This window comes from Rattus norvegicus, chromosome 13, assembly GCF_036323735.1.
Source record: "Rattus norvegicus strain BN/NHsdMcwi chromosome 13, GRCr8, whole genome shotgun sequence".
NCBI classification, from domain to species: domain Eukaryota; kingdom Metazoa; phylum Chordata; class Mammalia; order Rodentia; family Muridae; genus Rattus; species Rattus norvegicus.
Window position 1 is genome coordinate 81,105,576 of NC_086031.1, and position 11,498 is coordinate 81,117,073.

The 11,498-nt window shown below is 46.1% G+C and overlaps 1 protein-coding gene across 5 annotated transcripts in view; it reads left to right on the forward strand.

The window, feature by feature from the left end:
* Ildr2 (immunoglobulin-like domain containing receptor 2) overlaps nt 1-8,015 on the forward strand; it is a 61,868-nt gene extending 53,853 nt beyond the window's left edge. For 4 of the 5 annotated variants that reach the window (XM_017598996.3, XM_008769716.4, XM_017598997.3 and 1 more), the window contains 2 exons: nt 148-844; nt 1,935-8,015. In XM_017598996.3, the coding sequence (XP_017454485.1) occupies nt 148-844; nt 1,935-1,970 (733 nt within the window). In that variant the 3' untranslated portion in view covers nt 1,971-8,015. The remainder of the gene's footprint in view (nt 1-147; nt 845-1,934) is intronic. The other variant, XM_008769713.3, reaches the window with a different exon arrangement.
* Nucleotides 8,016-11,498: the final 3,483 nt, after the last annotated feature.

Genomic DNA, 11,498 nt, shown 5'->3' on the forward strand with positions numbered 1-11,498 from the left:
ATTGCTCTGGCTGGACCCTCAGCATGAAAGGTGACAAAGTTGATTCATCCCGCTGGGCGGAGGGGTAGAGGCTGGGCCCCTGGAACTCCAGGGGTGCGCTGCAAGGGCTCCATGCAGAGTCAGTAACCAATGACCATCTGCCCACAGCCAGCCGCGCTCCAAATCCGAGATGCTGTCGCGGAAGAACTTTGCCACTGGCGTGCCGGCCGTGTCTATGGACGAGCTGGCGGCCTTTGCAGACTCCTATGGCCAGCGGTCGCGGCGTGCCAACGGCAACAGCCACGAGGCCCGAGCGGGGAGCCGCTTCGAGCGCTCGGAGTCGCGGGCCCACGGTGCCTTCTACCAGGACGGCTCGCTAGACGAGTACTACGGACGCGGGCGCAGTCGCGAGCCGCCAGGAGACGGGGAGCGTGGCTGGACCTACAGCCCCGCTCCCGCACGCCGCCGGCCGCCGGACGATGCGGCTCTGCCGCGCCTGGTGAGCCGGACCCCGGGCACCGCGCCCAAGTACGATCACTCGTACCTGAGCAGCGTGCTGGAGCGCCAGGCGCGGCCTGAGAGCAACAGCCGCGGGGGCAGCCTGGAGACGCCATCCAAGCTGGGCGCACAGCTTGGCCCGCGCAGCGCATCCTACTACGCCTGGTCGCCGCCAGCCACCTACAAGGCTGGGGCCAGTGAGGGCGAAGACGAGGACGACGCTGCCGACGAGGACGCGCTACCACCCTACAGCGAACTGGAGCTGAGCCGCGGGGAACTGAGCCGGGGCCCGTCCTACCGCGGGCGTGACCTGTCCTTCCACAGCAACTCGGAGAAGAGGAGGAAAAAGGAGCCCGCCAAGAAAACTGTGAGGGCGCACCCGGGATCTCTCTGGAGCTGGGTCAGGGAATGGGGGGAGTTGTGGGGTTGCAAGGCCCCCTGGCGGGCAATATGGGCGTGGAGGCACAGTCATCCATTTCCCTCTGTCCAGGGTCAGGTGGAGGAAGTAAGGGTGGGGCCTATTTTCTTCCTGTTGAATGAGTGAATGAGTGTGTGTGTGTGTGTGTGTGTGTGTGTGTGTGTGTGTGTGTGTGTGTGCCTGTCCGCGTGCGCGCGTGTGCTTGTGTAGGGAGCCTTTGCTTCTGCTCAGTTCTCTTGTAAATGGACACACACAGACTTCATTGCTTTCTCTGTACACTCAAGAGAAGTCTACTCTTCCTTTAGCCCCTGAAAGAGTTCCGGACTTTAGAAACATTGGGGGAACAGTTGCATGTCCACAGGGGGGCACCAAAGTACTCCTGCCCTCCCTTCCTCCTCACCGCACACACTGTATACTTCGGATATCACTCTCCATGCTCGAGAATTTCTGTTTGTAACCTGACTGCATCCTAGTTTCTTGTCTCTCGGCTGGGTTGACCTGCGTACCTCCCTGCCTTTATTCCTTTTCACACACTCAAACCCAGGGCCTTGCCCATGCTAGACAAGCTTTCTACCACTGAGCTACATCCTCAGCTCTGGGCAAGTTTTACTATGCAATGTGGAGAGCAGGGCAACGAACAGGAAGTAGGTGTTTGACGTTATATTAATCCCCCCCCCCAAGCACCTAAGCGTCTTTTGTTGTTCATTAACTAATTAGAGAAATGCAATGACCAAGGAAGGTACCTTGAGTGAGGAAGAAACTCTCGGGTGACTTCAGATTAATGGTACACCACCCACATGTCGGTATTCTTGAGACAATGCGAAGTTAGTCTTTGGCCATGCAACTGAGTTCTATCTTATGTACGTTGGCTTTACTCATTGTCCTGGGCTTTGGAATCATCACCAGAAATCTAACAAAGTCTAGAGTCAAGAGTGCCTGGTTTTGATCAGGTTTTCAGCTCTGCCCGATTAGCCTTCGGTTGTGTCTGTTGCTTTCTCAGTCTGAGGTTTAATGGTGGGCTCTTTCTGCTTTTCCCTAGGGCGACTTTCCAACCAGGATGTCCCTTGTAGTCTGATACCTTTAAGACACCTCTCTGGATTACTGGAAATCAGATGCAGACAATGGAGACAAGACACAAATCTGAAAGCCGGCAAGCCTAGAACCTTTTCTGGCCAGCAACCATCTTGGAAGCTTTGCGGATCTCTGATTTGCCAAGGGACTCCCCTTTAAGGAGGCTGATTTCAAATCTTAGTGCCCATCTGTCTTGAACAACTTTCAAGAAAACGATGTGAGAGAACGTATCACCTAATAACACACCACGTTTGTCTTGCCCCACCCCCACTTCCTGAGCAGAAACAAGACTCTGTCCAGTTCTGAAGCAGGTAGCTTTGGACCCCTGGTCTCTAGAAATTACCCATGCCTGCAGTATGTTTTTCTATGAGTGCTATTCTGTGCTTAGAGACAGAGGAATTTATTATTACTGTTAGAAGACCTTCTGCTCACAAGAGAGATAACGTCAAGGTAAAATGTACCTTGGATCCCCATCGCTTCCAGTCACTGGTCAATGAGTCTTGTTATGCTAAAATCAGAAGGCCTTTAGTGAGCTTAGCGGCAGTGACCTCCCGGGCAATCACAGAAATGGCTTCAATTTGCTGCTCTGACTCACAACTCTAAGTGGCTGGGACCGGCAGAGGATAGCATTTTGAAACACTGTCTTAAGTGGTCTTTTTTTTTCCATCCGGAGGACACAAACTGCTTTTCATCTTTTTGTTGCACAGTGACACGCGAGCCTTGAACTCCTAAGGCTCCCCGCTCCCTGGTCTCTCTCCTCCTTCCCTCTCCTGGTCTTTTCAGGGCTGGTGCCTCTGAGAGTGTTTCACTCCACACTTCAGTATGAATAGCTTGACATCAGGTGCCTTTGACAGGTGTTTGAAACACACATTTGAGAGAGGAGGAAAGCAGACGTCGGTGATGCAAGATGAAGAAGGGGAAAGGACCTGAGAGGGAAAGGACGTGTAGTCTCATTTTCTTTCAGATGTGGGCTGTTTTCCCACAAACACACTCAGATTTTTTTTTTTTTTTGGATTTGTACTTCATTTAACAGTTATTTCTACCATCTTGTTTCTGCTGCTGCTGGATACCAGGGATGTGGTGTCCACATCTTTTGGCCTCATTGGCCTGCCACTATAGTGCTTTGGGGAAGAGAAAGATACCACTTCCTCAGCAAGAAGCACTTCCTCTTCCTACCCTTGCCGAAAGGAAAAAAAAATGGTTTTGCCTGAATCCCAAATTGGACTTTTGTAGGTAAACTGAGAAAATGGCCACAAATGCTTCCCCTCTCATTTTCCTGTGAAGGGGTTTGTCCTCTCACTACCACAGACCCTACCAAATGCACCTAAACTCTCCTACATGGTGAGAGACAAGCCTGGTCACCACGGCCATTATCTGGGCCCATCTTAACAGACATGGGAGAAAATCTAGCCACGACCAACAAAAGAACTGCCTAGCTGAGCCGAGCCCAAACTGGGGATTCCTACTTGAGAGGAGACGTTTGGTATCCCCACGTGTTCATTTATCAAGGATGAACCTCTCATCAGAATATTTGGCTCTGATTGGTCACTCACCCAACCTTGGGTGTCACACAACCTTCGATTTTGTTAACAGACGTTTCAATCTGCGTCATGGTGGTGAGACTCGTGACTGGGTGAAGTATCTGGAGCAAGGTGATGCTTGCTTCCCTAATCCAGTGGTGGTCAATTCTCTACTTATTGATCTATGTGTAGCCTCTGAAGAAGGTTGGTCAGCATTTCCTCTGACTTTTTCCCCGGCCACCTGACTGGAATTCCAGAGTCCATTCTGTTAGCATCCATTGTACTTCATGAGATTTTTTTTCAGAAAAAGTCCTCTATGTGTGATGTAAGGAGCTGCTGGGCGAGGGTTGGAGGGGTAGAATCATTGCCTGGAGGAGAACTGGCCTGCCAAAGGACTTCATGGTTGCTTTGGCTTGCCCTAGATGGATCAGGAGGATACTTCAGCCCAATGCTGGCACTTCCAAGGGCTGGAAGACAAAAGCCATAACTCTGGTGCTGAGTTTTAGACTTAGTTTAGCTAGTGTCCCTGGCTTCAGAAAACCTAGGTCTGATCCATCTGTTTGGGCTCTAAATCCACATGGCAAAGACATCATTCCTTAATCACCAGCCTTTGATTTCAACTTGCTCAGGCACTCTTGAAGAATGTTGGATAGCCGCAGTAGCTATTGTTATACTGAGCACTGTGTCAGGCTTCTTACCACCAAAGAGCCCCGTCGCACAGGCCACAGAGACCAAATACATTGCTTTGTAGAGCCAGGGGCAAGTATGAGCTTAGTGAAAGCTGAGGGGAGCAATAAATTTAAAAAAAAAGTTAAAATTGGAAACACAAGTTCTAAAGACAACAAGTCTATAGGCTGGCATTTTTTTTTAAGTTCAATGTATAGAAGATAACAGGCTTTCAAAATAACTGGGGGAAAGTGGAACACAGATTGTTCTTTGTAGGGCTGCATGAATCGCATGGGCTTCCAGACCTCCAGTAGAGAGGAGGAGCAGTGGGTTCTGGGTACGTGGGTAGGAGAAGATGCTAAACAGACAAGGCTAAGCTGGATGCTCTCCGTGCCCTCGACGTTTCTTTACACACCCCTTTGTTTCTTCTCCAAATACTGTGTCCCGCACAGGAAGTGCCTATACGTATTATTTCCTTTCCTGTTTTCCTAGGGCATAAAGAAAAGTCTCATATAAGAGGTGATCTCCATCCACTGATTCCCTACAATTTAAGAAGGAAGATAAGTCATGCCCAAGAAAGAATGAGTATATTTTATGCATATGAAAAGAAATAGTGCTATGGATAAATTATAATAAACTCAGAGATTTAAAATTTTTTAAAAAAAACTTAAATGGGAATATTTTGATATTTAACTGTTGTGTGTTTGTCCATCCATCCCAGTTTTAGGACATGCTCAGCGATCTGCAAAGGCAGGCTGTAGAAGTCTGAGCTGAGAAGTGGTGAGGGGAACAGAGAGAGATGAGTGGCAGGGGTGGGGAGGGGGCAGAGGCCTGCTTCAGGAGCTTCTGTCTCTGCCTGTGACTCACAGCTGAGTCAGGGACAAGCTGGAGAGGGAGCGTGGAAGCGGGTGGCGGGAGGGGTCCCCTGGTGCTCAGAGCTCTTCTCTAGGACGTGTATAGACTCATTAGGAGACTCAGACAGTGTTCAGTTCTTTCATCCAAGCAAGCCCAGGGGAGCTCAGGATGGAGTCCTCCAGGCACTTGTATCTACAGCTTGGGGTGCAGCAGCACCTCACATGGGTAGGGAACCCCATCTCTTCTCACGATCCTCACTCTGCACACGGTGTAGGCCTGTGTGAGGGTGAGGGGAGGCTGGCGCTACATATCAAAATCTGGTTAGATCCAAGGCAGCCTTTGAGAGGAGTGGAGTAGCAGATACTGCATTGGTTCATCCACTCTCCATCCCTTTAAAAATAGATGGAGAAACCATTATCCCTGTTTGCAGAGTCCCAAACCTGTCAGATCTTTACATTCCCCGTCTATAGGCTTTTCCTGTTGGATCTGTGTTTTACAAAACTGCCTGGCCATAGGAACTATTTGCTTAGGGCCTGGAGAAAGATGGCTCAGCAGTCAGAAACACTTAACTGCTTTAGCAGGGGACCTGAGTTTGGTTTCCGGTAACCTCACAATGCTCACAGCTGTCGCTAACTCCAATCCCAGGGACCCACTGATCTTGTAGAGCATCTGGGAGCACGAATCTCACATGTATATGCCATAAAAACCACTCAGACACACAAAATAAAAATAAATATGTTGTTAAAACCCGAAACTGAAAGGATCTAGAGAGATGACTCTGTGATTGCAGGTGCTGGCTACTGTACCTGAGAAGCCACACTCATTTTCCAGCACATGGAGCCTCCCCGCTCCAGTTGTAGGGGATCTGATACCCTCTTCTGGCCTCTGCAGGTACTGCACACATGTGGACAGACACGCAGGAAGGCAAAATACACACATAAAAAAGGAAAAAACATTTGAAAAAACACTTGGTAAAATAATCGCATGTGGGACTGGGGATGCCACTCAGTTGGTAGAGCGCTTGATTCGAGTGCACAAAGCCCTGGTTCAATCCCCAGCACTATAAACCAGGGGCCGTGGCACGTGCACGTCATCCCAACATTTGGGAGGTAAAGGCAGGAGAGTTAGAAGTGCAAGGTTACTTTTGGCTGCATAGTGAGTTCAAGGCCAGCCTGGGCTGTATGATTATTTTAAGAACCAAACAGTAAAAACAATTTTTAAAAAACACAAGGATTACTGTCTGCCTGTCAAAGATGCTGTTGAGCTGTGCCTTGGAGAATGGGTGGGTGGATCTGGAGTAAAGATTTGTACTCTGAACATATGCAGAGAGCCTTGTGGTAGATGTGTTTGGGTGGTGTTACACTGGATCGTACCTCTGGTGCACCCCTATCTGCTGGCCAGGAGTATTGTTCGTGTCTGTATTGGTCAGGATTATTTTATTCCAATGTCATGGTGAGGTCCCTCTAACTCCCTTGGGGCTGGCACTGGTGCAGCACCAGCTATGACACTGGAGACTGGCTCATCAGAGTCCAGCAGAAAGGAGACATTTAAAGGGAGAGGGTTGGAAGCCCTCCCCCAGGAGACTCCTTGAGATGTTCCAACTCCCAGAATAGTGATGTGTTGTGACAGGCTGAGATCAGACAACAGGAATTACAGGTAATTTTCTTATTCCCTTGCCATCCCGAATAAAACTTAGCTCGTGAATAGAAAGAAAGCCATTGGGGAAAATGGCAAACGTAAATCATTTCTAAAGGGTACAAATGAACGGCTTTGCTAATAGCATAACTTTTATGTTAGGAGCAATAGTGGGTGGAGGAAAAATAGTAAAATATACCCCTTCCAAAATTGATTTAGTTGTGGCCAGAATCTTATGGGAATTTAGAAGTGATGTATACAGGGTAAGGATTATCCCTGGAGATTCTAAGGTCTAAGAAGCAAAATGGTGCCTAGCATTCCCTGCCAGGACCCTACCTCCTCGGCACTTGGGGCAACCAGTGAAGCTCAAAGGCGAGTAAGAGGCTAAGTTGCTTGAAGCCTGAGGTTGGCAGTGATGGGGCATATTTGTTCTTTGCAGCAACCCGTGTGTTTTCCCACCTTACACAATGTGGAGCTGAGGTTAAATATGCCAAGTGACCACTTATTGCCAAATAGCGTTTAGTCTTTAAATGGCCTTCTGACTGTCTAGGGTTCTTCCCAATTCCTGCAGTCATCACAGGCCCAGACCGCCACTTATTCTCTTCACAACCAGGTGGAGAGTGGGGAGAGCCCCGAGTCGATATTCACTCACAGGTCATCATCGAGGAGAAGCTACGAAGATGGGTATTGGCCACTTCATCTATCCACGTGAGTTCCTTGAAGTCTACTCTGACAGGGAGGGGCCTTTGCTGGGAGGATCTCCATCCTCAGCACCAAGTGGTGAGGGAGAAAGGCTTTGACTAACGTGCTGCCACTCTCTGCATTCTTCTCAAAAAGGAATTTCTAAGCCAAGCTACAAATGCAGCCAGGCTCGGAATTCCACAGTTGAGGGCAGGGGCTGTCGTCCTCACTACATTTTGAGAAACATTCTTATTTTTTTTAGGTAAAACTGGGGATCCAGATCTAGAGGGGGATAAAGAAGACAAGAAGGATAAAGTTGTGGCAGTTGAGCTAAAAAGCCATGTTTGAGTTTTCTGTGGGGCTGAGTGGACAGGAGTAAATGTGGTCTGACTCCTTCTATCTAGAAGGTTGGGAGACACCCATAGCTTCTCTCTTGCCATGTTTATTAATAAAGATGTTAGACACTTCTCCGTGAGATATTTCCTTGTGAAAGTAAAGACCACAACATCAAAACATTGGGTTGCAAAGTTGCCTACTTCACGAGAGTCACCTGCCCCGTCGTTTTTGTGCCTTGTCTGTGACGTCAAAACGCAAATGTTTATATCACTGTCACTCATGATTATTTTCCTATGTCGGACAAACAAAGTGCATTTGGTTGTAATGTTTTAAAGTAAATAAAGCATTTCATCTAATTCTGTGATAAAGAACTCAATTAATTATATTACAGTCTTACAGTAAGTGCTTTCTCCAAAATTAAAAAAAAAAAATCATATGAAGTGACCAGGTATGGGACTGGCATTATGAAGCTTAGTATTTAGTACCACTATCTAAACAATAGCAACACCAATAATAATAATAATAATAATAATAATAATAATAATAATGCACACACTCTCCAAAGAATGGTCTAAGTACTGTATTGTAGAGGTAGACGTTGGCAGCAAATGTGTGTCCCAGCAGACTTTAATGAGCTGCAGGCTGGGTGAATTCCGTTGACACTCGCTATGACATCAGGACAGAAGGTAGATGTGGGAGTTGGACAGTGATGGTACCTGGCTCACATTCAAGAAGAGAGCATTTGCCTGACTCTTTGGAGAAGGGAGAGGGCAGCCATTCCGTGGGAGGACATTTTAGTTTCTGAAGAGATTTAAAAATTCTTCAGCACCATAATTAAGGGAGGGCAATTAAAAGCCTTTGTGAGCATAAACAGTGGTGAGTACCTCATGGAGCTATTAATCTCTTTGATGGCCAGGCCCTGTCAAGAGATTCCAGAAAACCTGTCTTTGTTTGAACCGTTAGGGCTTAACTCACTTCTTTTAGTAGTTCTGTTAAAACATTTCCATGTAGGTTTAATTTAAAAAAAATAGACTCTAAAGCAGTTAAACGCTTATAACTCTTCCTGCTACTTGGTTAATGTTTTAACTCTGACTTGATTTTTTTCCAGCCCTTATAAAATACTATTTTTAAATTTCTCAAGTCTATTTAGAATCCCCCTCCCTACCATTTCCCCCTCTAAACCTTTCCTGGCTACTTTATAGATCTTCTCTATGAATTGTTTTTCTTCCTGAAGGATTTTTTTTTTTTTTGCATTGGTCCCTTGGTGGGATATACTATTGGTTTAGTTGCTGTCAATCACAATGTCTTGTTTTTGTCCCCCGAAGAGAATCTCACTGACTACAGAAGTCACCTTTCCTTCACCAAACTGAAGTCATCATTTCGCTTCCTTCTGATTCCCATGGTTGCCTTTGAGACGTCTGTCAACCCGATGGCTTTTCCTTTGTCAGCCATCATCTCCTTTGTGCTTCGGGATACTTTTACAACTTTGACCCTTGTCTCTAGGGTTCTTAGGTCTTAAAGAACACACTACTGTGGTTTTTATCATTATTATTTATTACGTCCGGGACTGTGCTTCCTCAGTCTGTGGGTTGGCTTTCTATCAAATATGGAAAACTTTAAGCTATTAACACATCAAATATTTCATCTCCAAACTCTCTTTTGACAAATCCAATTAAATGTTTCATCTTTTTGTTCTACTCTCCGTGCCTCTTAATACAGTCTTTGTGTTTTCTCTCTCTTTGTCTTCAGCTTTCTATTCTGGGTAATTTCTTCATGTTTATCTTACAATTCCCTATTTCCCCATCAGCTGATTCCAGTCCCAATTCTGATAGATTTTTCAGTTCTGGTGCTCAACTTAGCTTTCCTTTTTTTCTTTTCTTTCTTTGTTTTTGTTTGTTTGTTTTGTTTTGTTTCATTTTGTCTTTTGGACGTAGTCATTTTGATTCTTTATTCTTTTTTGCCTTTTTAAAAATTAGTTATTTTATTTATTTACATTTCAAATGTTATCCCCCTTCCCCATTTCCCCTCTGTAAAACCCCCATCCCATCCTTTCTCCCCCTGCTTCTGTGAGTGTGTTCCCCCACCACCACCCATTCCCACCTCACTTCCCTAGCATCCCCCTATGCTGGGGTACCGAGCCTTCACAGGACCAAGGGCCTCCCCTCCCCCATCGATGCCAGATAAAGCCATCCTCTGCTACATATGCAGCTGCCACCTTATTCTTACCCACAATTCCCTTTTGTTTCTTTGAACTATCAATATTATATTAAATCATATTTCAACGCCTATACTGTCTCCGCCTTTGATGTTGGAGATTGCTAATTTGCTTACTGTTGTTTGTGATTTTTTGTGTTTTATGTTTTTTTTATTTTGAACATATGTGATAGAAAATCATGATATGTTGGCGTCAGTCAAGAAAGACCTTTTCTAATTTTTAAAGTACCCTGCTTCCCAAAATCTATATATTCAACAAGCAAAAAGTCAAAGATTAAGGAGAAACCGCAAAGAACTGGACATGCTGCAGAGGAAAAAAAACCAAAGTATAGAGATTTGTAATAAGATAAAAGGAGACTCCGATTTGTGTAAGATTCAGAACTGAATCTTTACAAGAAAATGGCTATTTAAATACCTGATATAAGACTATTTTAGGGAGCAAATGTGAGCAGATCATTAACTGTGAGGAGGGACTATACAAATTAAGGATCTAGATTTTATTCAGGAAGCAAGGAAAGACTAGACCCAAAGAGTGAGATGGAATATGGAGAAACAAAATGACCCATTTTCCTTCACTTTGGCTAAATCTAATATGAGCTTTTATATTCTTCTAATTCAAAGGGATAAGAAGCAGGGTGATTTCTGGGTCTCCTGGTAGAGATATCCTAACGCTTCTGATCATGCCATGGAGGTGACAGTACCATTCTCTGCTGAACTGCTTTCCCGCATTCCTGGATGCCTTTCAGGTAGCCTGAGATGGCTCACCCAGCCTGGCAGGAGTAGAGGAGCTCGCAAGTCCAGCCAAGGGGCAGGGATTAGCTTCATACGCCACCTAGTGGCATGCAGTCACTGAATCTTTTAACTTTCCCAGAGTCAGCATGCTGGACAGAGGCAGGAGGGCTTGGTGTTCTTAAAAAGCTGTCCGTGTACTATCCTTACAGGAAGAGCTACAAGTCATCCATGGCTCCTAGGAGAGGGAGAATTAGTTTCCTTTAATGATGTGCTCCCCCACACTCTGTCTAATCACAAGTGCCTAGTTTTTCCTCGCACAGTACCCAGAAGAGTTTACCTTGAAAACATAATACGGAAAATCCTAAACACAAAACTCACACGGAGAAGCTTACAACCCCCACACGAGTAGTTCTTGGTACATGTAACACGTTAATTTGCATATATCCTTCATACATGATGAGCACTGTACCTGTATCACTCCTACTCCTTCCTCACCTTCCAACCGGCCCCATGTCCCCCCTTCCAAATTCATGATCTCTAATTATTATTGTTATACACACCACACGCACTCAAATCAAGACATGACCACACATGCACATGCACACATGTCCACAGACCTACTGAGTCTTTGGAGTATTGATTATATATGTACATGTGTCCAGGTGTCACTATTGCAGGCAGAGCATCGTTTGTAGCCTGAAGGGTTTGTAGCTAGGTTGGTGTTTCTCCTCCAGAACGCTACGTCCTCCAGTACCATGGAGGTCATGGGAAGGAAGGCTCTAGGTGGGCACCAGCCCAACTTCTTCTCCATGTTCAATAAGTTATCGTTCAGTAAGTGTTGTCTTCAGCAATAGGATCTTATCATCAGTTTGTGGTCAGCAACCGGTAGCCTC